Genomic DNA, 25944 nt, shown 5'->3' with positions numbered 1-25944 from the left:
ATAATATTAAGACATAGTGTCTGCACTGCTTGCATTCTGAGAATTGTAGAGAGAAATTAGAGCAAAGATGAGAAGAAGGTTTTCCATTAGGTCAGGACAGCGGTGCAGCTAAATGTAAGCTCTTGAGAGCAGGAGCAGTGGAGGAGGTTTAACCTCTGGTAAGTAGAAGGTGTTGGAAAAAGGCAGTGCGGAAGTGATGGACCAATGCAAGGGTGCTTGCTGGGCACGAGCCGTCTGAAGCTGCCGGGCGCTCGCAGTGCATTTCTCCCACATCTCCTGGGCTCTGGCGGCTACACCTGCAGAGCCAGCCAGCAGCAGGCTTCACAGCGGGCTGACTGCTTAATGTCAGACTTGCCTCTTCCTGTCCCAGGTCTCAGCTTTAGAACCTGTCACAAGACGGGCAGAGTTGCGTTGAAACTTCCCCGCTCTGGGGGCTGTATCCGTCTGGGTAAAGAATAGTCTCTAAGTGCTGTGGCTGTGACCGCCTGTTCCGCCTACTGTTCCTAGGTAGGAGCTGCTTTCTTGACCATAAACTGCAACCTGAAGCTCCACGACTGACGCGCCGTGCGTGCAGCATCAGTAAATATAGTCAGATACAGTCTGCTTTTTAACTTCCCCCTCCATAGCTGGTCCTGAAGGGGCATCGCTTTGACAGCTCTCTCTTAGCAACAGCCTTGTCTGGGTGACTTAAGCAGCCCTTGGCTTGAAAAATTACTCGCTGGAAATGAGTGCTCTGCTTTGAGCCTGGGGCCCGGTGGCCTGCTTGCTTTACAGCATGGCAGCGCCGTGCACTCCGTTCAACTGGAGGCAAGGGGAGGTAGGAGCGTTTCCCTCCTGCCCCCCTTTAAGACATGTATTTATTTCTGAAATACAGGGGAAAACCTAAATGGCTTCCAGTCTGCTTATTCTTCAGGTTCCTGAGCAGTCAGCAGTGTCGACTCTAGCTCGATAGCTGTATTTCTGAGGAATTTGTGCATGCCTTCAGGAGCCTGGGGTCTTGCTGCACTGTTGCTGGCATTTTAATAGGTTATAAGTTGCCCCTGGCAGGCTGTTCTGGTACCAGTTTCTAGATAAATGAGGTAGGCACAGATTTTTATTCCCCCCCCCCCCCCCCCCAGGAATTTGCATCTGCTATTGAGTATTTCAGGAAAAGACTTCAGCTTCTCCCTCAGATCAGAAACCTCCTTCACCTATGTGCTCCCAAGCACGAGGACTAGTGTAGTGGCTCTTGTAACAGTCGCCTTCACGTGCACACGCTTGACTACAGGGTCTCGTCTGTGCGAGGACAAGGACAGATGTGGCTCAGCGTGTGGCCTCCTTTCTCAAACAGGATATGCTCTGCATCCTCTGCGGGCTAGCTACCAGCTCCGCACTCTCGGAGCTGGGGTTGCAGCCCCCTCTGAAGTGGGTCAGGAATTATTTTGAAGCTTTGGCTCAGTATATAATAAACTGCAAGTCTTTCGGAGTGTCCTGGAGCAACGTTTGGATCTGCTTGTTTCTTTTGTAACGGCCTGTGACCTCCTATCAATAACTTCATGCAGTAAAGGTGCTCCATGTTATTTCAGGTGGCTGCGTGTGTTACCCTACCCTAGCGCTAGCTGCTTATCCTTCCGGCTAAAAGGCTTTTTGATTTCAGTTTATTCATACTTTTCCTTTGTGCACTTGCTGGGAGGCATGATATGCGTCACTATCTCCACTCCTGACTTGGCGTCACGATCTCGCTGGTACCATACAGTGGGACTCTGCATCTCATTTCAGTGCCTGGGTTTGAAAGGCGCTTCCCACTAGGCGAACAGTTGTGCCTGTGTTCGCTGCATGAACAGCCTTGTTGTTTGTTGCATTTTTAATCTGCTGATGGGCAAGAAAGGGAATTGTTCTGCAGGACTTGAATTTGCTGATCTTCATGGATGTCGCTTTCACGTGCTTCTCATGAGTCTCCCGTGTAGCTCGACTGATAAGGGCTGAGCTGAGGAAAAGATGAAGGAAATGGGATGGGGTTATGGGGGTGAGGAAGAAGGTGAAGAGGAAATGCATAGAGACTAGAGGGTTGGGAGGAGGCAAATGTTGAGGAGACAGGATGTTCTAGATAAGCTGTAGCATATACAGTCTGTGTGTAACGGATGCTTTCCCTGCCGACAGAAAGTAGCTGAGCTGGCGGGAAAGCAGGATTAAGCCTTTCCTTTGGCTGAATATATCAGTACTTCATTGGCAGGAGGAGGCCTTGAAGAAGGCCCCATGTTATACTAGGAGATGGGACTGAAGCTAAAAATACTTTTACTGCCGTATGCTGTATGCTAAATAAGAAATGAACAGTCTGTCGAGCTGTAGAGCACTGAGGTTGCTCACATGGAAGGAAGGAAGAGAGCATGTGGATGTAATGTTCTGGCGGGACTAGAAAGCTGCAGCATTAAATAGCAATTCAGCTTTAGAGACTTACAGAGATGATCATCCCTGCATGTGGTTGATAACCAGCCTGAAATATGCTCTCTGAAATTAAAAACTAAAGCTAGAAAACTTTCTTTGGGGACTGTCCCTTTCCAGAGCTGCATGTTAGCCTGAATGAGGCAAGTCACTTCTCTTACCGTTCAGTGAACAAAATATAGACAACCAGATTTAAGGCTTTGTTCAGTGCCTTTCAGAAATTATCGGATGTTAGGCTCCAGCCTGGCTTTGCAATGGAAAAGCAGATTAAGGATTCCTTAATAGGGAATCTTGTAAAAAGCATGTGGCCTCAGGGTTTCAATTTAGGATAGTCGCATACCTCCATTTTGCTTCCGGAATAAAACTTAGTATGAAATGACTGCTGCAAGATGTTTTCCTAATGGATTTTGGGTTAATGATCAACAGGGGCTCCCTCAGCCAGCTGCCACATGAAAGATTGATGAGCACTTGCCTACCTGTGCTCTTGCACTGCAGCTGGAGCCTTCATTCCTCGTGAACTGCGTGTTATGACTGCAACTAGTATAAAGTTTGGTGGCCACAATTAACCCTGATGAAGGTTTCTGATCACCTTGTTCCCTGCACAGTCACTTTTTTTTTTCCCCAGTCCATGAGGGTAACGTTGCTCATCAAAATAAGAGTGCTCGTGGTCAGGAGAGGGGGAAGGAAAGGCTTGTCTGGAAAAACGCAGGTGGGGGGGGGACGGACACCTTGTGTCAGACTCTTTCAGGTCTTATCTACACTTAAAACAGCAAAGCGGAGATTGGGTGTGGGAGAGACTGGGATCAGGGTTTTTGGTGGGTTTGTGTTGTTGCACTTGTGTGCATGCATGGTTTTTGGGTGGGGGTTGCCTGCTTGGATGTGTTTTCATCATGCTCTTTCTGTTTCTTTTGCTAGTTCCTCTTCTTTGTGTTATCATGTAGTTTGTGCCTGCATGTTCCTGAATATGAGGGAAGAAGGTAGGGCATTTATAATTCAGAGCTCTTTCCAGGTCTCTTAATGCTCCGTTGCACTAGCAAGAGTTTGAGCACTGCAACCCCATCGAGTCCAGTGTCCCGTTTCCAAGCTAAGTTGTAACGGATGTTTCAGAGATGGGCTTCTTGCTCCTGTTACAGATAATTATGGAGTAACCTCTCTGCAGGAAAGCTCTTCTCCTGGCTTTTTTAAGTGGCTTGATATGTTTTATTTCATTGGTAGCACCAAGCGATTGCGTTTGCGTAAATGTTGAATGAAGTATAGTGCTCGTGTTTTGCCCTCAATAGCCTGCAGTGCTCATTGCCACAAGGGAAATTCTGTGTTGTGGAGGAGTATATTCTCCTCTGTGTTTTTTACATCTGCTACCTTTCTGCTTCGTCGAATACCCTCTTGCCCCTGTACTAGGGGTAGCTGATTGTCCTCTGAACAATTTTCTCTTTAAGATCGGTTTCTGATGTAAGGTTATAGCGATGGCTTTTCCTGCTCTTTTTGTTAGCTTGACTGTTCTTCCAAAACAAATCTGTATGTTGTCTTTCTTCCAGAAACTGATTCACACTCATCTCCAATGTCACTTGCTCACAATAGTGGCGAATCAAGGACACGTATCTGAATACAGTTGGTAGTGACAGCCACGGAGGAGGTCAATACTCTCTGATCCTCAAAAACCTGCTTCTGGCAGTAGAGCAGCGGGAGCCTATTCTAATGTCTCCCAACGGTGTAAGCAGCGCAAACTGCAGTAACAAAACGCAGACTCCTCCAGTGTTCTGCTGTTAACCAAGATGTAATTTATGAAATTACCTTGCTCAGAGAAGTGCTTTTTCTGAAGCTGTGGTTCCAGAGGAGCAAAAGCTGATCTTAGTGCTGTGTCTCAGTTGCCCTTTCTCTCCCCTCCACATGCTGGCGTCTGACCTGGCCATTTCACCGTCACGGACAGAAAACTTAGACAAAAGGCGGTTTGTGGTTTTCTGCCAGCTTCTCACATTGGAGCAACGTAACACTGGGTCTGGCGCACTCCAGCGTCAGGGCAACGGAGAGGTGGGAAGGAGAATCAGGGCAGGCAGCGTCCGAATCTCAGCCCGAACGTGCTGAAGAGTCAAGGATGCAGCACGTTTTGTGTTCTGCGGCCTTTTATGAATTGCAGACCTCTTCTACAGAATAGCCTTTTGCTGATGAACTGCAGCCGCGATAGACACCGATAAAAGGGCCTGAAGTTTTGCAAGAATGTGCTCGTACCTTGTGTCCTTATGAGCCAGCGACCCGGTTTGTACAGCTGCACAAAGCCTGTAAAAAGGAAACACCGGGGAACACCTGTGTTCTTAATGGAATGAAAAAGCTGCTGTTAACATATAAAGGGCTTTTTCCTCCACTATTGTATTGTTTTTGACTAAATGTATACCATGTAAGAGTGATTCATAGTAGAACGTGTCTGGGCATAGCAGGGTGTTACCTCTTGGGTAACTAAGCCTACGTTTAGCACTGGGGTTGACTTCAGGCAGCTTATTTACTGAAGGACTCTTGAGCATACTTGAGCCAAAGTGCAGTGACGTTCCATCGCACAGTATTAACCAAGTTACTCCAGAAATGAACTTGGCCTCATGTGAGGGTTAATTTACACTATAAAGAGTTCTCTGGTACAGCTATATTGGCAAACTCTCCTGGTTGAAACGGTGATATTGGCAGAAAATGTCGCTTAACTAATCTGGCTTCAGCATGTCTTTATGTTCCATAAGTTTCCCTTAATGGCAAAAAAATTCTGATAGAAATACATGCCATGCGCGTCACAGATTTTACTGCTAGTCTTGGGTCAATTCCCTGCATGGTTTTCATTTCCCAGATTTACTATCCCCGCAAAATAGTGGCATATTGAGTTGACCCATGTCTTGGTTCTCATCTTGCAGGGGGTGTTGTGTGGTTTAGGTTTGTTTTGTTTTGAAAGGTAGCATTCTTTTATAAGAGCATCTTGTTTATAAACACAGCTTTCTTGCGCCATGGAATTGTAGCTGTCTCTCGTACCCTGTGTAGTATGAATATTATCAGAGTTCCCCCTTCAGATGCCACATTGCTGTCTTTCTTCACTAGGAGTTTAAATTTAGACAGCAAAGGGCAAATCTGGAATCGCTCAGAATGGCAGCTAACACTTACAGGATGAAGAAAGTTTATAAATATATCAGCAGTGGATAATCAGTGAATCTTCATTTTGCTTTTACAGTCTGCCACAAGTGAAAAGGCTTTCCAACCTACGACATGTTCTGGAAACATGTCTTGCCTCGGAAATATGGTGAATTAATCCACCTTATTCTTGTAAGCATCTGTGCAGAACCCAGGCATTTTTTCTGACACTCTTGGGACCTTCTGAAGCTTTAGGTCCTGTATCTGCAGAGCTACAGGGGAAAATGCAATGGCAATTTGTCCAAAGGACAAATGGGTCAGGAGTTCTGGGGGTCAGGAGTTCTGGGGGTTTTTTTGTTTTTTTTTGTTCCCCCCCACACACTTTTGTGTTTTACTGTGCAGTTCTCTTGGTAATCAGCCTAAATCCCCCCTCCATCTGTGCCTTCCTTCCCCCGGTCACGTGGAGTTCTCTCAACTTTGGTTTGCTCAGCCTCTGTGACTCTGGCTGACTTGGCTGGCAGCGTAGGTAAGAGTTCAGGAGCCGTTCCTAGTTAAGCTGGTAACACGCCTGTTTTGTACATAGGGCACAGTTGGATTGTTCAGTGGTCACGGCTGTGGAAAATCAGGTCTGAAAGATCTTTTTTAGGCCCGGAATTAGACAAGTTCTTCAGAATTTGGGGGACGTGAGTTGTAAAGCAGCCCGGTCTGCTGCCACACAAAGCGGCCACAGGAGCAGCAGGAATAATGCTTCCTAGACAGAGCGGAGGACGCAGCACCAGTGCACAATATCCCGAATGTCGTAGCTTGTGCCTGACTTGGGCAGACCCCAGTGAAATCTGCAGTGCAGACCCGTTGTTGCTTCTTGTCTACCCCAAATCCTTGCAAATTTTCCTATGAGAAGAAAAGCGCTAGTGATGGGTTTGGCAGCCCAGCACATGACTTTTTCTTGGCTAATCCAGCTCCAACTTAGTCTATCAGAACAATAGAAGTAGGAGTCGGGGTGGTGATTCAGTACACGATCAGAGTTCAAAAAAGCAAATGCGTCTTTCAGTGTTCAATATACACGTTATTACAGACTCGGATTTCAATAGCTGAGTCATCCATCCAGTTATTCCTTTCTTTTACGCTTATGAGTTTGATTCTTCCGTGCTTGTGATGTTTTTGCTCCTGGCATGCATCCCTGGCCTCTGACCAAAAAGAACTTGTGTTGTGTAGATGTGGCAAGAAGTCCTTGGATATGCGTTACTTTGTGTTGGTCTGTCTTCAGCACAGTACGTAACAGTCGATGTATTGCACAGTATTCACTGTTACAGTCCCTTCTTGTCCTTGTATTCCTGAGGTCCGGCTTTTCTTCTTTGCTTCAAATGACAATGTAAGTTAGGAACACCTCAGAGCAGACTGGCTCTTTTGTGCATGTCGTGTCTGTAAAGTGCCGTGTATACATCCTTCGTTGCTGTATAGCTGAGCCTGTTAGAATATTTTCCCCTTGCCTTCTCCCTACTCCACCCTTGCTTACCCTTCCAAAACTCATCCGACTTGTTCTATAGCTTAAGTCTTAAAGGTCCCTTATTCTGCAACTTTTTTTCCCCATTTGGCACACCACCCCCCCCCCCCCCCATTAAGCAACTTGTGCTGTAGTGTTCAGTCATCGGCTGCTTGCTGGTTTTTAATAACTTGTGTTGTTTCTAGTAGTATTTCTCTTAGCATATTTCATGTTTGGAGGTTCTGAGTTTTGGATACCATGAATGGTTGAAAATACTCTTTTTCTAAAGATATACCTCTGGCAGAAGGTTTTAGAAGCCCTAGATGTGCTGGACAGCATGCCTACCCTGTCCAGTGGGTTGGAGTATATCAGATATACTGCATTGGAAAGCTTTTGCCTATGGGACATTCCGCATGAGGGATAGCATTTCGCGGCCGTCATTTATAAAAGACGCGTGTCTGGATGCATGTGACTGGAGTCCGGACATAACTGAAGTGCTGCATGTCAAAGAAGCTGTTACCATACAGCTAGAAGTGCTTATGCTGGAGAGTTTTCTACTGGTGATTGACTGCTACCCCAGTTCCCCTGCAGGTACTATAACTCCCTGACCTGTATTAGGGGACCTTTATCAACACTGAGCACTTCCTTGGAGGGGACTGTAATTTGCAATGCAAAAGCTGTGCTGCTTTGGAAATAGGCATCTTATGGCCTCAATCTCATTTCCAGAAAAAGTCAGTCACTTGCCTACCAGATGCCAGCTTATATTTTAGGAGGACTTCTAAACCGTTCTTTGTATCATATTTTTATTTCATGCTAACTTTGTTGGGTTTTGTTCTGGTTCTATCCTCACCTGCCTTTCAGATCTTTGGCACTGTCTTGTTTTCCAGTGAAACAGTCTTGACCACTTCTTACCTTGGTTTCTCAACTGTGGCTGAAGTTTCGTCCATTAACTCTTTCTTTCCTGTCCAGTTGTGTTAACCCTTTTGACTGGAGAGTGGACAAATCCAGGAAAACAGGGATTATTCAGGCTGTTCTGTTAACTCCATAAGTGAAATGTGCTTTCCTGTGCTGACTTTCCCCCATGCCCCATCCTTCCCCATTCTCTCATTCCTTCCCCCCCTCAAATGCCACCGAACAGCCCAAGCTGTTGATGTATGTCAGTGTCCTGGAGCAGGGCAGAACTGAGCAAACGTTGATGAAGCCCTTCAGAAGTGTTGGAGCTCACCTCGCTCCCCCAAAACACACTGTCCTGCGAGTACTTCATTCAGCATTTAGAGAGCCTCTCCCTATCTTGGCTCTGGTACAAGTGAAGAACTAAATGGACAGGTATAAGCTCCTGCTTAGACGGGGATGTGAATAGGTGGGCTCGTCTACCAGGGTTCATCGACATGGTTTTGCTGGGGATGCATGGGTGAATTTTGTGAGTAGGTGGTGGATGTGGTGACCTTACGAGTGAACTCTTGCTCAAAACAGTTGCAGTGGAACATCCAAATAAGACTTGTTTCAGATGACAAAGACTTGCTTAGTTCTCTTAGTAACACAGTTTACATCATCTGTCTCTGAGCCATTTTTCCATCATAACTGCTAATGTCTGCTACACAACAACCAGCGCTTGTCAGCTGGAGAATACGGGGTTGTTTGCAGGGGGAGGGGGACATTCAGCTATTTGGGTTGGCTGTTGTTCTGGTAAGTGATGTAAGCTCGGTCAAAACAGAACAACTTTATTGTTGAGAGTTAGTAGCTGTCCTTTCTGTTCCTTCTGCTCAGGAAAGACAGAATCTCTCCGTGTAATTAAGTTGCCACCAAGCGCTTGCACACCTCCAGGTGTTAAACCGTCATTGGATTTCAATGCATTGTGCATGCAGCTGCTTTTTACTAACATATCCAGTGTTCCCCAAGGGATACGGTCTCGCATGTCTCATTCCTGGGATATATTTCCACTGAATTTCCCAGTGCCCCACACTGGCTGCTGCGTCTTGTTTGCTTCCGCTTTCTACCTGCGTTTGGCATGTGTGAGCTTGACAACAGGTAAAGATACGGCAGCGCTAGCCTTTACTGGTGTAATGTGTTCCCACGATGCTGTTCAGTGCACTGTCTGCTGGTGGTGCATCTTGTTTGCTGGTTTTTATTTTTTTTCCCTCCATTTCCTTGCAAGGCATCTGGATAGCAAAGCCTCAGAGCTGCAGTTTCCTTTAGTAATACCCGTGCTGGAGTTGAGCGCTGTCCTAAGCTCACTATTTGAGTGTACCTACAGCTTTTGGATCATAACTCTAAACCAACCAATGGCTAGATGAAGGCTGACTTTGTTATACATATTTTCATTTATCTTGATATTTTCTATGCTTTATAGGTAGAGATTGGGCCTCCTGTTTGTAGCGGGACCTGCTGGGTTTGTAGGCTGGTATAAATGTTGGTGTGCGGTGAATGCAGCCGTGCGAATGCTGGTTACTAACTTAGAAGTCAGGTTCAAAGCAGGTTTTCCTGGGGTTGTTCATGGGCCTTACCAAAAGTCTCTCTTGCTCTACAGCTTTGAACTAGAGAACCTGGCTAAAATAGTTACCACCTGACCAAGTTTGTCTGGAGCACAACTCCTAGCGAAGGGAGTGTTAGTGTTCCTCCTCTAATTCAGCCTCTGCAAGGGCTCAGGAGTAGGTTAGGAGCCTTGGTGGGGTCTTTCTCTGCAGCTGAAAGCAGAGCCAAGGTACAAGGGTAAAGAAATGCTGCAGGAGATGAGTGATTCTGCCCTTGACGCAACCTCCTGACACCTCCTGAACTCTTTCCCTGTGGTTCTGGGGGGTCAGTGCCACCGAAGGTCCCTTCTCAGTCTGCTGCACTTAAATGAATCTGAGCTGCAACTTAGCTCTGTGGCCTCTTTACAACAGTGTTACCTTTCTCATGCCTTATCGGCTCAAGATGTTTCCTCAATGATTTTGCCCTCCTGAATGAAGTGGTGAAGCAGCAAGGAGAGTGGAGAGTACCATCTGCTGTGAGCAAGCGGGAGGATTAGTTCTGCTTGAAGGATCTGACCCAGATGCGCATCTTAGGAAGTGGGGGTGATGGAGTGTGCGGATTTGGCAGCAGAAATAGTAACGCATGCCCCCTGCCCTTACTGTAAATGAGGAGGGAATCTGAGTAAGAAGCTCTTTGCATTTATTTATCTATATGCTATCTAATTTAGCCTGAGATTTTTCCCGCATCTGCTCCTGCATATGAAACGTCAGACTGGGACACATTGCTCTACTGAAATGTTTGGCATTAGAAAGCTATTTCTGGTCGTCTTTGCCCGGTAAATGTATGGCCTTTTTATGAAGTTTTGTACTTCTAAAGGACTTACGTTATCACTACTGCCATAAAGCAAAAGTGAAACATCTGCTTTTCTAAATGTTTCGACAGGACGAAAATGTTTCAGCGGATTGCGTGTCTGTAAATAGAAGTTTTAATCTGTCTGGGCTTCTGATGTTTCACCAGCTAGGTTTTACGTAGGACAGAGACCCACACTAGTCAGAGACAGCGTGTATTTTATAGATGGCCTTTTTGTAAAAGTGTTTCCTGCGTGTTTGTTTTAGCTAACTGGCAGAAAGCCGCAAAGCTAACTATGAATGTAACAGTGCTACTCTGTCCGTGGCACGAAAATCACAGTTGGTAAACGCCTCTTCTCTGGAATCTGTTGCTTCCCTCCTGCCGTCTCCAGAGCTGCAGTAAGGATACGTGTAAGGTCTGAGCCCAAAGAGGCCCTGTGGCTTTCCCAAAGCACAGTTACTTCTGAATCGGGATGTAAAGGTAGATAAACCAGTGGGTTGTTGCTGTGCATGCTTCCCGCTGTGCAGATCCACACCATCCTGTGGCGAAACACCTTCTAGGTGCTCTTTGTGCAGTAAATGCAGGCTCCCGTCAGGGTGGGGTGGTAGCCAGGAGGACGCAGCAAGCTGTCCCTTCTGGCCAGTCGGGGACTTGTAGGCAGCAGGTGGAGAGCCGAGGGATTTGAAGTCCCCAAAAAAGCTTTCTTTGGAATGCCACTTTTCACAAAAACTGGTGCGAGCTTGGGTTGGTTTATTTTGAGGTGGTATATTTAGGCCCGGGAGAGTAATTACACAGCTTGGTAAGTCTTTAGTCAGAAGGGGGCAAAGCTTAGCTTGGCAGGGATTCAGACGTCTGGCAGAACGCTACAGACAGCTTTTTAAAATAAAACTTCTGAAGACCCGTTGAGCTGGCACCTAGTATGAGGCACTGGTCTAATCTATTTCTGGCTCCTCAAATACAGAGTAAAACTTAAAATTAGACACTTCTGGTTTTAAGCCGATAGTTTCTGCTTTACTTTTAGGTGCCTTATGATTAGGATGGAAGGAAACGCCTCTCTGAATACATCCCTCACCACGCTCCTTGTATTTGGTTGGTTTCTGTGTGTTGGTTCCTAATTGTACGTCAGAGGATATTCTAGAGCTAAATACAAAACGGCTTCTCATCTGAGGCCACTTTTTTTTTAAAGCGTTCTCTAATTATCGGCCTAATGATAGCTTGATGGGAGGTGGACAGGCAAAGCCCATTGCCTCCCCACATGCCATCTTTAGGAGATGTGGAACTGATTTTTTTAGCGTTTGTCTTGAAACAATAGTGCTGTTTCTTGCTTGTCTAATGATATGCACCTGGCCCGTACCCCTAAAATAAACTCTTAAAAAAAATGTTGAAAGAAGAGGCTGAATGACTGTGAAACGTGTGACTGGAAAGCAGCTCTGAATTTATCTTGTAAACTCCTTTCTCTCCTGTGCAGAAGACATAAAAGGCCCCAGGCTACGCGTGCACCTGCAGGCCTGGTTCTTGTTCACAGTACTGTGTGACGGTCCCCGTCCCCCCCCCCAAATCCTGCTCTTGTGTCTTGCCTAATTGCTTGTGTGGTGTAGTATGTACGGGAGAAGTGTTGGAGGGCCAACATGCATTCTTAATAACAAGCAGGATGTCTGCTAGCAGAGCTTATGCTAACAACAAATTAGCTATGAAGGAGCTCTTTATCACTAATCAGTACTTCTTATCACATTTTGGAGTAATTAGCTTTCATTGGACTTAACAGCAAACCAGCACATGCTTAATCATAGTTGCATTGTAATGCAAGAGAAATCATGAGTAAGAAAACTCATACGCTGAAGCAGTTCTTGCAGATCTAATGAACTAGGCAGCATGGGGAGCCGTGAACATGTGATTTTTGTTCAGGAGTGTGAATTGTATTGTGCTAAAGCTTAGTCACTTAAATACTATCTCGTGACAGGAGTTAGAGCTCCTAAACATGTTTGTGAACTAGATTTGTGGCAATAGGCTATTGTACCTGTACTGACTTGAAGATCATTCAGTTCTAGCCGCCTTCCAAGATTCAATTTGAAGTTCTGGTGTATCTTCAGCAAAATTAGCATTAGCCTTGCTCTCTACAGAATAGCAGGTCCTTTTCAAAGGAAAGGAGGAGACTCTAATGCTGCTGAAATGTTTAGTATTTTTTGCATCCCAGATATGTTCCCTGCATTTCTGAAGCACGTACCTGTTTGCAAACGTTTTTCTGTTCTGATGGATTCTGTTTCATCCGTCTCTGAAATTTCCTTTCATTCCTGATACCTACTGCTATGTCAGGTTTAAGGCATTTCTTATCTGAAATTTAACTTGACAAATTAGGCTGTCTCAATGAATATTTTATTATAGGCAAAGCCTTTTTAATCCTTCTGGAAGTGTATCTTCTGTCTGAAGGAGTTGCAGTGAGTTGAGTGGAGGAATGAGGACCAGATCTCATCTTGAATTAACCCCAGATTCAGAGGTATTTTTGGCACTCAGATGCCTAAGTTTTCAATGACTTAGCCTTAGTTCTATCTGAAAGGAGTTTAAGTTTACTGCCTTGAGGCAATTGCTGCCTTCTGTTTTCCCATGTTTTAGATGGGGATGATCAGCCCTTATCTGCATTACAGAGGATTACACCTTTTAGTTATGGCTACCCTTTTCTTATTCTCTGCGGCGTTTACCTTAGCCAGCCTATTCAAGTCCCACAAAAATAGATGAGAGGGCTAGAAGGGGGACCTCCTGGATTGAGATCCAGGCCCCAATATCTTGTGTCATGTTACAGTCGTCTTAAGGTTACAGAAGGGACTGTTGGGTTGTGCCCCAGTTTCTGCTCCTTCCTTCCCAGAGCAGAGCTGAAGCAATATTAAGACTGATCTTTCTTCCCCTCGCCTCCAGTCTCTGTAGCTCGCTGCTATGCCTGCGTCAGAGGTTTGGAAAGTTTCCCTTTCCCTCCTAAAGCAGAGTTTATCTGGTGCCCTTGCCCCTTTGTCCTGTGCCAAGAGACAAGATAAGAGTGATATGCAAACTCGCTAGCTAATAGCTGTCGATAGGGCAATGTGTTCCCTCTCCCAGCCTCATTACTTGGAGATCTTAATTGGCTCACGGCCAAGGTCTGAGCTATAAATGGACCAGGCTGGGCTTCCTTGCCTGCAGAGGATCAGTTGGTAATGAGAGCCTCGTGGAAGGCCCCCACACCTCCTCTCCATGCTTGTTTGAACCCTCCTTCTTTGCAAGGCTAAATTCAGCTTCCTCTGAGGGCTTTGCAGAAGCAAAAACTATACCTGAAGCAATTCTTGTGCTCAGGAGGCCTCACTCTTTTTCTTTGCTGTTTCAGACTGCACTTGGTTCATACGCTTTCTGGCTCACTGGGGTGATCAGGGTAGACTAGTAAGAGGCTGTGTAAGGAAAATCACCTTCTCTCTGCCTGGGACAGTTTCTTTTGCAGTTGCGATCTGAACCACTTGCATGATTTGAAGCACAGTCTTCACTTGGCATGGTCCTTGTCTGCTTGTGCCTAAGAGCATTTCCACGTGCGTTTTTGTCCTCCTTGGAGCTGGCTGTTCTCATTGGCTTGTTCCCAGTGTAAGAAGCATGATGACTGCCTAGAAAGGACAAGCAGTCCAGGACAGATAGCATGTTTGCCCTACAAAAGGCCGTGCAAAACTGGCACGTTGTTGTAGGAAGATAAGCTTGAGAACTTTCAGCCCAATTCACTAATGGAGTTTGGCTCTGTCCCTGCTGGACAATGAATTGAGCTAAACCGGTTAAACAGGAAAAGTTGAAGAGCTTGTGAGAGCTTTGAAGGTAAGTGTTGATGAGATGATTAGTCTAGCCTGTAACCTAGATGGAATTTTTATCTGCATTGGCTAGTGAAATTGCTTGCTACTGCCATAACACTCTGTGTGGTGCAGTTTCAGGTGGTGTGGACCGAGTTATGTTAAAGAAGGATCTTTGCAGACCAGGCTGCCAGTCATTTTAAAAAAAAATACTTAATAGCTGGGATTGATTTGACTTTGTACCTTTTTTGAAGGCTGTGTTTTCTTGAATTCCCATAGAGAAGAAGTTCAGGAAAACTGTGTCCGCTGGAAAAAGAAATTCACCTTCGTGTGTAAAATGAGTGCCAACCCAGCCACAGGACTCCTGGACCCCTGCATCTGCCGAGTATCTGTCCGTAAGGTGAGCATCTAGCTGCTTATTCTGGCAGGCAGTACCGCCTGACAATATGTTTATTGGCATTAGTTCCTAGTTGCTTTTTTGGTGGCAAAAATTGCATAAAGAGTGGTAGGAAGGAAGGATTGTTTGGGCTAGGGTGTAAACTGAAAGGAGTGCTTGGAGCCCCTCTCTCCAGCGAAGACGTTTGATGGAGGGTGGGAGGGACCAGGATGGTGGTACCCTTGAGAGACAGAGGTTTGTGAAACCCTGAGAGCAAATTCCAGTATTGATTAATGACTTTCCCCCTGTTTCCCCAGCACATATAATAGCTGCTTTTCCTGTTTGTTTTGTCTCCCATTATAGGAGCTGAAGGGCGGAAAAACCTACTCCAAGGTAAGAGCAAAGAAAGGGCAAATGGGGCAGAGCGATGATCAGTCTTGTGTTCTGTCAGTGCTTTACGTCTGTTAGAAACCAGTGGTTGAATGGTCAGAAAGCAGCGCAATTGCTGTGTGAAACAGCCTGGAGAAACAGTTTTCAGTTTAGGCCTGAGTTAAGTGATTTCCCCAAAAAACTGACTTGCTGGGACGGGATCCAGATTGCACTGGATGTGGATTTGAGAAGGGGGTTGGGAAGATGATCTGCGTGTCCTCAAACTTTGGGGAAGTTCTGAGTCAGATGTGAACTCTGGCTTCTGGCCACCCTTAGCTAATAAAGAAATACTGACTCCAGTTCTCTTCTCTGGAACGCAGTAACCAGCTGTGGTAGGTACCTCGCTGCATTGTGAGCACAAGCAGGAATTTGCTGCAGAAATCATTGCCTTCCAAAGCACAGGGGACCTCGAGGCAAAAACAAATTGATCAGCAGGGATGCTTATGCTTCCTTCCCCCATTTTCTTGTTCACGCCATGGGAGAGACAATGAGTTGGATGCCACCCTCTCTCCTCTGTGCTGGAACAAGAGACAATGTTAGCTTAAAAGCTGAGCTTGTGCAGAGCCTGAAACCATGTTTGTTTGAAAATGAGTTGCTGATGCTAGTTTCTAATAAACAGATGTTCAGGTCACACACAGCCTTGTAAGAATTTCTTCTAATCAGTATCCTTCCTGAGGCCATGGATGTAACAGGCTTTGTGGGGTGAACTGCACTCACTCCTACATACTGTCGTGCTGTCTGGGTTGAGGGCGGTGTTGCTGCCCACACCGTTCCCTTTCTGTGACTGATTAGGATGTGGGTCTCTGGGGCCATTAGCTTCTCTTTCACTAAATTCACACTGGGCGGGGGTTATTTCTCCATTCTGCAGAGCTGCCAGCCCAGGGAGGGATGTGCCTGTGAGACAGAGTAAATGCATCAGCCTGTTCCTCCTCCAATGTCTATCCTGAAACTTCCCTCAATATTTAGAAATGCAGAGTTCAAAGAAGCCTGAAGACACATCTTCACGGTGGCGTTAACCTGAGCTATTATTCAGGCAGTGCTCTAACCTACTTCCCTTTTACTCAGTCTCCAGTTGAGTTTAGTGGCATTTTTAAAAAAAAGATCTAGTTGCTCCAACCCAGAATTAGAGGCCAAAACTCAAGTACTTGTCTTCTCTTGGGCTGGTATCTTGCTTGGTCTCCTGTTTTAAGAGGTGGGATAGCTCACTTGGATGTGATAGTCCTTCAGTGTCTTTCCACAGCTCCTTCTAGACAGGTAAGTTCTCCTGGAATTCAACAGAAGAGCACCTGAGCATTTTGGCAGCTCAGAGACCAGGCATGTCATCCCAGAGGGGGTAATTATGCATTGCAGTCTTGGCATCTGGACCAGACTCATCCAAATTCTTTTCCAGGCAGGTCTTCATGGCAGAATCAAGCTACTTGGCATTCCTAACGTTTCTAGCAGAAGCTGACATTGTGTATTCATATAGGAGTAGCTTTAACATGGATCTATCTTCCCATTTCTAAACAATGAGTCCATCACCTTCTTAAGCTATACTCATTCAATTGAAATCACCTCTAATTATGGTAGTAGATGTAGAGGAAAATGCAACTTGTGAATGGCCTTTCTGATCCCCCTTTAGCAAGGACTAAGAGTGATTTAGCTGTTTGTGCTCAAAGTGACCCTATCTAGAAGTTGAATTTCCATAGACTTACTCACCTTTCAGTTTGACGTTAATGTCACTTCAGTGTCAGAGGTTATAGAGCGGGAGCCAACAGGAAGAACTGATAAAGCAGAAACTCTTTCCCTAAGCCGGAAGAAAACACCATCAGCTGGCTGGAAAACTGAGGAAACTATTCTGAAAGGTTTCATCTGAAAACATCCTTTTGTTAAGGGATCCTTCCTCCATCTACTGGGAGTCTGCTTCCTGAAAAAAGCTTCTGACCTCAGCATGCCGTATAGGTCACTGCAGCATTCTCCCACACTGTCTTCTGATCTCCGTCTTCTTACGGAGGGGGCCTTGGAGTGTGTTAGCGCTTTGGTGGAAGAAGCGACAGCTGAATCTGGGCCACTCTTATGCCACGTTGCTCTGCTGGTGTGGTCATGTCATGTCATCTCTGTCCTCCAACTCTGTTACGCTGAAGTCGAGGGCTATGCATTGCAGCTCCCTCTGTGGCTTTCTCTTGTCCTGTTTTTCTTTGAAAGAAAGAAAATCACTGTTTTTCCTCTGTCAGTGAATATTCAGCAAGCAACGTGCCCCTTGGCTAGAAGAGTTGCTATGAGATCGTGGAACATCTACAGCAAAGACTGGAAAACACTTGAGTTGCAGGAATTCTGAAGTAGGGGGAAAAAGGGGAGTGAAGTTAGGGTTTTTTTTTTTTCTTTCCTTCCTTCTTCTGTTCCTTCCTCCCCCACTTTTCCACTTTTTTTTTAATTTGCCATCAGCTCTTGTTCCCCTCTGGCAATGGTACTGCAGGAGCAGGTATCTTAATCTTGCTGCTGTCTCCCCCTGAATCATTTATCTAGTGCAGGCATGTCCTGGCTGTGGTTTAGACTTTTGCTTTGGAACAGTGGAAGCCAGAGTTCGTACAGGAGCCTGCGGTTTGTGTTGGAATTCCCTGCCAGTTGACAGAGCACCACGTTTCCTTAGCACTGTGCTACTGACTGAGGCTCACAGTTCAGTTGTATCAGCCAGGTATCACAGCAGGGCAAAATAAATGTACTGTCGCGCACAATACAGCAGCTAGCTCTGAGCTTTTTTCCCCCCTTAAGTTCTCTTGGTGTTTTCGCGGAAGCTGATCTGTCCGTAGAAGCGATGGAAGCTTTCTGTGCTTTTTCCAGACTGTTTGGTCAAATCTGGGGTACAGAATCTCTTTCTGATCCAATTAGATGAGACAACTGACTTTTCTCACTACAGCTCTGAGTGAAAGAAGCTGTAATTTATTCTGTGAGAAAAGGAATCAGAGAAACAAAGCTACTCTTCATTGTGCTCCTCTTTACTGCTGAGGCATCAACACCCTCTTTGGATTTGCCCGTCATCTTCAACTTCCTCTCCTCTTCCCTACTCGTTTTGTCTTGCATTTTCATGTACCTGGTTCCTTTGTTTTGTTATAGGAAAAAGCCCACAGCTAAATCTCTCCAAATATTTCTCTTCCCTTCTGCCTCTCAAGCGTACCACTTGCTCGTTAAACCCTCGAGGTGTTGAGGAAACTCTGCTGCAGGAGTCGCCCAGCCCAGCGGCTGCTGCGCGGCTCTGGAGTTTCACAACTGGATCGCCACACCTGGACTCACTTGCAGCTTGCTGTCCTGAACGTCTCCGTTTCGCTTCTCGGGACAGCGTTGGCTGTAGCAATATCCTTTCGTCTCCTGGTTCACATGCTCCGGTGCATTCTGGGATGGCCCAATACAAAGAGTGCCTTATGTTTGCGTATGTGATTCTGTTTTTTCCACATCATTGACCTAGCGCCTTCCACGTCCTTGGTTATGCAACGGCTGCGGGCCGGTTAACGCTGTCCTGGCCAGAGCTACAACTGCATTTCCTTCCTCGGCCCAGGGCTTCCTGCAGGCTTCTGAATGTTCACCTGACTCGGGATTACCTGTGGGCTTTCCCATCCTCAAGTGTAAGGGGTCCTTGCAACCCCAACTGTGGGGCAGCCTGTACTGGCTCATGCTTCTGCCTGACCTCGCAGATGCACTGTCTTCCTTTGGTCTATGTGACACACTGTATTTCTCTATTGAATGATTATTTTTTCACCCTTCCTCTCCCCCATTGTTTTCTTGGCTACAGCTGGGCTTTGCTGATCTAAATCTGGCAGAATTTGCGGGCTCTGGATCCACTGTCCGTTGCTGCTTGCTGGAAGGATATGATACTAAGAACACCCGACAGGACAACTCCATCCTAAAGGTACAGCAGTCGGTACTGCCACAGCGGGAATCCTACTGTTGAGCTCAGAAAGATTGTTGCCAGAATGCAGTGCGAGGCCTGAAAGAAAATCCTGTTACGTACCAATATGGGACTTCTTAGCTACAAAACGGTTTGATTTTATGATGCTCATCTGATTTGGGAAGTTTCCTGTTATCAGAGTCGCTCTGATATTTTGGCCCATGCATTTGGCCAAGTGATGACCCTCAATAACACTTTTTTGTCAAAGAAAGCACGAACAGAAAAAAAGGGTCTGAAGTGCATTGTTAGGGCTGGCAGGGTGGTGTCCCACTGAGCTGCTGCAACGGGGAGGTAGTGATGCCAGTGCTTGGGGCAGGGAGGGGAGATATCTTGCTAAATCCCCAAAGCTTTTTTTTTCTTTTTTTTTGGAGAGGAACTAGATCTGCTTAATCTCTCCACTTAGACCTTGATCTCCTGGCCATGATGAAGTGACGAGCCTGCTGCAGCGCAGCTAATGACCTGCCTTGTTTCCTCTCTCTAGGTCACGATTGGGATGTCCCTGCTCTCGGGAGACCCCTGCTTCAAAACGTGAGTTTCTGGGTGCTTGTCCCGTTCTGGGGAGACGGGGACACCTGGTTCCTTTGCGGTTCTTTGTTGGAGGCTAATTGCTGGGAAGTAGGAGGAGATGTCCCTGGGATTGGGAAGTACCAGGAAAGGCTTGAAACTGGTTAGACTGTTGAATCAGCCAGAATAGCATAGCCAGCCTGTGCAATTGGTTTGTTCGTATTCTCTGCTCTGGTTTACCTAGCTATGAAAAAGAAGTGTCTGCTGCAGGGCTGGGGGGAGTCCTGACCCTGAATGTCAGAATCAGCGATAACATCTATGGGTGATAGGTGTGAGGGGTGACCTGCAAAGGTCTACTAAATTGTGTATCAGTTTTAACTACAGCTATATGAGATGAAGAAAAAATATTTTTCATACCTCCTTTTTAACCTTAAATCTGATTTCCCAATCCCTTGGATTCTGCCAAAGGACTGGGAAAGAAACGGTCATGCTTGGGTCAAGGTTTGGAAACTAATGGACATTGATAACAAACCCCAGTGTTTTAAATGAGTGGTAGAAACTCTCATAGTTCTGAGGTTGGTTGGTGACAAAACTTCAGTGACCTTGGAGAAGGGAAAGGTCAGGGAAGAAAAAGTCTTGGAAACGGATACATTTCAGCATTTGTGTAATAATATCATACAAGATAAAGATGTTGAATCAAAACAGCAGAAAAAATACTGCAACACCAAAACACTTTAATTCCCCTTTTCTTCCATAGGGACCTGGGCTCACAATTTATATTAATTAGCGGAGAAACTGCAATCATGTAACTTTATTTTAAAGTGTCACTATAAGAAAGAATAAATGCAGTTAAGCTATGAATGGGTTTTGTTGCTTTAGGAATTGTTAGGGAATCAGCTAACAAATATACTATCAAAATGCACCTTTATACTGCAGTATAAAGTAGCAAGACTTTGCAATCCAAGCCAGTCTGCCATAGTATGCTATAAACTGTGGACTATATACAGCAGGATTGTCATATACGGATATAAATATTTTGCATTGATTCCCAACAGTATAAAGGAAGAGGGCTTTACCTTAAGTTCATCTCTTGTAGAAGCAGTGTTCTGTACTAAAAGTTCTAATTTTAGGAGCTAGCTTAAATTGCATAAATTAACTTGCATTCTTGTTATAAAATGCTATTTAATTCTTATTCAATTTATTTTGTGAATGACTTTCCATAGTGCTGCAGCACTTTGAGACTTTCAAAGCCTAAATGCAGTGTCATCTAATTCTGAAAAATTTCTGCTTCAGAAGGAAGTTTAATAAGAAAGGTTTGAATATCTTAAACCGTAAGTTGGTTACAGTAACAGATGTTTTAAATCTAGGTTACTAGGATGTCTGACAATAAATAATAAATACCTGTTGCACTTCCACTATGAAAGAAAGCTCCACATTTGAAATGCCTGAAAGTTATGTGGCATCGAATATAAATATCAATTTAATATAAGTGGGGTCAGTCTGAAAGTCAAACCACTTTATTTTCTTACAGGATTTTTTTGTAGTCATCCCCATTTTTTCTTTATATGTTGATGGCAAATGTCTTAAAGTTGAAGCTTTGCACGTAGAATAACCCCTGATCAGTAGAGCTTTTGAGAAATGACACTCATTAGAGCGTTAGGCGGGAATTAAACTGTGCTGGAAAGTTAGTCCGGATTGTGCTCGCTGAGCGCTTACTTTCCGCCGCGCTCTAATGGCCCTTCTGCTCCTGGGTGTCGTAAGGAGGGGAGAGCAGCCTGTTCGCCTGACCCGACAGACACACAGGCTTCTCCGGCAGCTGCTGCTGGAGCAGTTTGCTTAAGACTAAGCGCCTTATTAACCTGTGAAGCAAAACCCTCAAAGTACCCAGGTGCATATAAATCACTGATAACATGGTTAGGGAACTTTTTTCCCTGGGGAAGGCATGCTGTGGGTTTTCTGAAACCTTTACAGCAGTTTTGCTACCCGTATGAAATGTTTTTAGCGCTGTGTTCTTTCTCCCAAAATACTGAAAGATCCTCTAACATCTTCCTTCATTCACCTCAGAGCTCTAAGTGAGACAAATAAAAGTTGTTCTTTCTCACTCCTCACTTAAAAAGCATAGTATAATCAGTTAGTTACAGTTCAGACTTCAGGCTACAGGAAAGTTAGGGTTCCAACAGGAATATTAACTTTGCCACGCTGCACATGCCATGGCTTCTACCCAAAAACACTTCTGGAGGAAGGGAGGGAGTTCCAGGCACTTGCAGTTCTGTCCTGGAGTCAGCATTTACAAAGGGATGTTGAGAGCACGCAGAATAACCAGAAAAAATAATTTTGACAGCTAGAAAAACACTTTAGTCTCACTGAAAGGGGGTTTACTCTCCAGCTGAAAAATGGAAAGGTTATTTGATCATTGTAAAAGTACTCATGGGTGTGTTGTGGTCGCTGGGATAAAAGGCTTTTTTGATCTAAGTCAGAAAGGTGTAATGAAAGGGCGCTGGAATTTAGAGCTAGACAAAAGCAAATTGGTTCCTGTTTGTGAGGCCACTGGAACATGTGCTGGGGAAGGGCAGCTCTTGATTTTTCTTGAGGATTCTGCAGTCTGAGAGGTTAAGAGCCTGTGGTCTTGTATAAATGATTGGAGGTCCCTTTTTGCCTTAATTTACCTTGGAGACTTGCTTTTCCTCTTAATCAAAGTTCATAAAATGCTAACTCGGTCGTCCAGATGCATTATGAGGTAGAGAAGATCCAAACCTTGCATGTAGGAAAGCCACAGCAAATATCATGCCGTGCTGCTAGTCGCAGAACGCTGCCAGCTTGCCTCCTGCCTCGCGAAGGGCAGGGTGCCGGCAGGATTGCGGGGGGACCCTCTTTATAGGCCACAGTGGAAAGTACCAGTGTGGTTGGGCGATTCCCGGCCCCTGCCTAACAGTTTGTAACGTTCTTCACTTTTGATTGCAGGCCTCCTTCCACCGCTAAATCCATCACCATACCGGGACAGGACTCCACCCTGCAGCTGACCTGTAAGGGTGAGGGAACCACAAGCAGCAACAGCAGTTCAGCCACTATTGGCTCTCTCCGTCAGACCAAGCCAAGACCTACCATTCTCAGCTCGGGTATGATTGCCCATCCTGGAGGCTCATGCAATGCTTGGCTGTGCCTGGACTCTCTTTTGTTTTTCCCCAGCAGCTGCAAGCACAGAAATTCTTTAATTTTCCATGTTTTCCCACTCCCCTCCTCACCCTTCTACCCATTAACAAAATTAAAAAAACCAAAACCATCTATTAAATGTAATTGTGGAGAGGAAGCATGAATCTTTGCAGCATGCATACTTCTGTTACTGGAGACAAAGCAGTTTGTTCTTGTTGCTGAAGATTTAATAATTCATATATTGCACTCATTCCTGCTTTCTCTTGTTTTTAGTGACACTTAACATTGTTCTCCGCTCAGCTATTCTGTTGCTCAGGCTTATCTTCTAGAAGAGTTCCTCTGCAGGTTTTAGTGGTTGGTTTGAGAGCTAATGGCCTTGTTCCAGCTGCTGATGCAGAGTTCTTTGGCTTCTGTATGAGCCCATTTTCAAGGGCACTGTATTTTCCCAGAGCTTTTTTCCCCCAGCAGAGTCCAAATGTGCAAGCAGATAGATACACACTGCGTCAAAATAACGCTCTAGTCACATCACCTCTGTGACTTAGCACAGTGTGCAAGTGTTCTTAATAAACCTGGCTAATATGTTACGCTCGTGCAGTCTTAGATAAACTTTCAGAAAGAGAGCACAGGCTGGAGCGATGGCAAGGAGCAGAGGCAATGCTGAGGTTTCTGTACCAAACTCAGATGCAATTAGAATGGCATGGAGTCTCTCGTGAGTGATAGGGGAAATGTAATAACAGGAGAAGCACCCAAATGGAAGGTGTAATACTTTACTGCCAGTGGCCTTTCTTTGCTTTTTTATTCTTAGCTTAATGCTTTTAACTACAGATAGCTTCAGAGCTTCAGACATTACCTATCTTTCTAGATTCTTCCTAGGGCTTGTAAATTCAGGCACTGGATGCTAGAGTTAGTGCTAAGCTTGATAGAGAAGCTTGTTGCTATCTTCCATACTCACCACAGCTGTTTCTAAGCTCTATGCTAGCCTGTACAGCAAGGCTCTGCCAACAGGCTTGCCATTTCCTTAATCTGGTGTCCCAAGATAAGCCTCCAGTCTGAGGCAGGGGGCAATGTGCTGACTTGGTTACAGTATAACTAAAGTGCCCTGTTGTTTCTTGGCAGGTGTCCCGGAAGAACCAGATCAGAATCTGTCCAGTCCAGAGGAAGTCTTCCACTCAGGGCACTCGCGAAACTCTAGCTATGCCAGCCAGCAGTCCAAAATCTCTGGTAATCATTGATTCATGAGGCTCTACCATCAGCAGCCTCATTCTTTTTACTCTCCTGCAACAAGCTCTTCTGAGAGTGATATGCAGCCATGTCTCTCACTCAGCTTTGTAATCTGACTTCTGAGTTTCTGGTTTTGTGACTACATATGAGTTCCTAGATCTATGCATAAACCTAAGTCTATGGGAGCAGAAATGCTGGTCTGAAGCTGCCTGCCTGTTAACTGTGCTGCTGGCAGGGGGTGTAGATCTGTTTTGTGATCACTCTGTATCTGCAGGTTACAGCACGGAGCACTCCCGTTCTTCCAGTATGTCCGACTTGACCCATCGCCGGAATACCTCCACCAGCAGCAGTGCATCTGGAGGGCTCAGTATGACAGTGGAGTGTCCTGAGGGAGAGCGGGATCACAAACTAGAGAAGCCACCTCGGCCCCCGAGACCAGCCCTTCTGCTGGATAGACCCTCCCGGTATGTAACTGGAGCAAAGCCCCTTCTCTGGGAAGGCACAATTGAAAGTACAAAGACTCCTTTGTCTTCAAGCAGCAGTAAATTTGAGGAAGCCATTGGAAAAGACACTATTGCTAAGGGAAGCAGGAGAGTATCCTAAAGTCTGTCTTGAAAATTTGCTCAGCTTTTCCCTTTATTTTCTCTCCCCAGGAGGAAAAAGGATTCAGTGGAGAGTCACCCAACCAGAGTGGATGACACCAGGATCGATGCTGATGATATAGTGGAGAAAATAATGCAGAGTCAGGACTTCACAGATGTCAGCAATACTGAAGGTGAGGAGATGAGTCTCAAAGGGGAGGTCTGCCTGTTCCTGTAGCAAAGCTGCTAAGCTTTTACATCCAGGATCTGATTTGCCAGATGCTCCCTCCCCTTTTGACAGTAACTTGCTTTCAGTGCTTGCTAAATGTTTCTACGGTCGATAAACTGTGGATCTGAGAGCTGCACATCCATTTGTAAACAGCACTTGCTGCTGTTCTACAAACTGCAGCTGAGGTGGAACACTGGCCTAAATACACAGGATGGTGGGGAAGGGGATACTGATTCTTCAGGGCAGTGGAAATGAGTTGCATCGATTCTCTGCACTGCTGTGGTGGCCTTTGTCCAGAGTCAGCCCAAAAGTATTTAAAGTAGGAGAGCACAACTGGAGGGGAAACAGCACATGTCTTGGCAAAAAGAAGGGAAGAAAGATGGATTGCAACATGCTTGTGATCAGGCTTCTCTGAAAGAGCATGAGAAGGGATTTTCTCCCTTGCAGTCACAGCATCTATTAAGAGAATTAAAAGTAATAATATGACTGCCTTTGTTTTAATCCTCTGGTTTAGGCTAGAAACCCATCTAATCATTCCTTTTATCTAGTTGTGGTTTTAGATAGATTTTTAAACCCCTGCTGTTAGTGCTTCTATAGTTTACCATTAGTCACCTTAAATCACTGCATATGACAACCCTCTTTTTAATACAGGGATTTACACCCCACTCAGTGTGGGTTAAAACTAGACTGAATATAGCCACTTTTTATCAGCAGAACAGGCTGGATTTCTTCTCCAGTGATGACCCTACAGATACAGTATGGGGCCCCACATCGTATGTCTAGATGTGTTTAAACTGACCAAGAACTTAAATCAATGTAATTGTCTTAAAAGATGCAGCTGTAGGAATATGATTGAATTCATTTCTCTGAGTTTACTCTTCCAAAGCGTAATGTTGTGGTTGATTTATACATGAGGATCCTTTTTAAAGCAAGAAGAGGAGTTCCCAGGGGCACTGTTACTGTGGGAACACCACTAAGTGTGCCCATGCAATTTGCAGAAGTGGACTTATTCCTTTACTGAACATTGTGTAATGCAGCTGGTGGGGGGCATGCCTGGTGATCGTCAGTAGTTCCAAATTTGGATATTTCTTGCTTTTCTATCTGCAGACAGTAACCTGAGGTTGTTTGTGAGCAGAGATGGAACAACTACACTGAGTGGTATTCAGTTGGGAAACAGGTAGGTTTCCTGAAAGATTGGCAGACAACGGGGCTGCAGAGAATATTAGTTAGCTCTTTGTACCCAGGAAACTTTCACCTTTGCTACAAGAGAGATTTCTAAATGTCATGTGGCTTTACTCCTACATTAACATCCCTGGATCCCTCTGGTGACAGACTACAGCTGCACTGGAGTATGCATGCAGTTCTCAGCAGAAGCTCAGAGGAATAATTCAATCTTAGCTGTTAGATCCAAGAACAAAAGTAAGAAGAAGGAGTA

At 45.3% G+C, this 25944-nt stretch overlaps 1 protein-coding gene across 1 annotated transcript in view; it reads left to right on the top strand.

Annotated features, from left to right (window-relative positions):
- The window catches only part of EEIG1 (estrogen-induced osteoclastogenesis regulator 1), a 39655-nt gene that overhangs the window by 7779 nt on the left and 5932 nt on the right, over positions 1 to 25944 (top strand). The window contains exons 3-11 of the mRNA XM_067308916.1: positions 14377 to 14497; positions 14837 to 14866; positions 18669 to 18785; positions 19306 to 19352; positions 22290 to 22444; positions 23595 to 23699; positions 23974 to 24163; positions 24353 to 24474; positions 25617 to 25686. Of these exons, the coding sequence (XP_067165017.1) occupies positions 14377 to 14497; positions 14837 to 14866; positions 18669 to 18785; positions 19306 to 19352; positions 22290 to 22444; positions 23595 to 23699; positions 23974 to 24163; positions 24353 to 24474; positions 25617 to 25686 (957 nt within the window). The remainder of the gene's footprint in view (positions 1 to 14376; positions 14498 to 14836; positions 14867 to 18668; positions 18786 to 19305; positions 19353 to 22289; positions 22445 to 23594; positions 23700 to 23973; positions 24164 to 24352; positions 24475 to 25616; positions 25687 to 25944) is intronic.

Source organism: Apteryx mantelli, chromosome 21 (genome assembly GCF_036417845.1).
Source record: "Apteryx mantelli isolate bAptMan1 chromosome 21, bAptMan1.hap1, whole genome shotgun sequence".
Lineage (NCBI taxonomy): Eukaryota > Metazoa > Chordata > Aves > Apterygiformes > Apterygidae > Apteryx > Apteryx mantelli.
The sequence above is the reverse complement of the archived record's forward strand: the minus strand, read 5'-3'. Positions and strand labels throughout refer to the sequence as shown.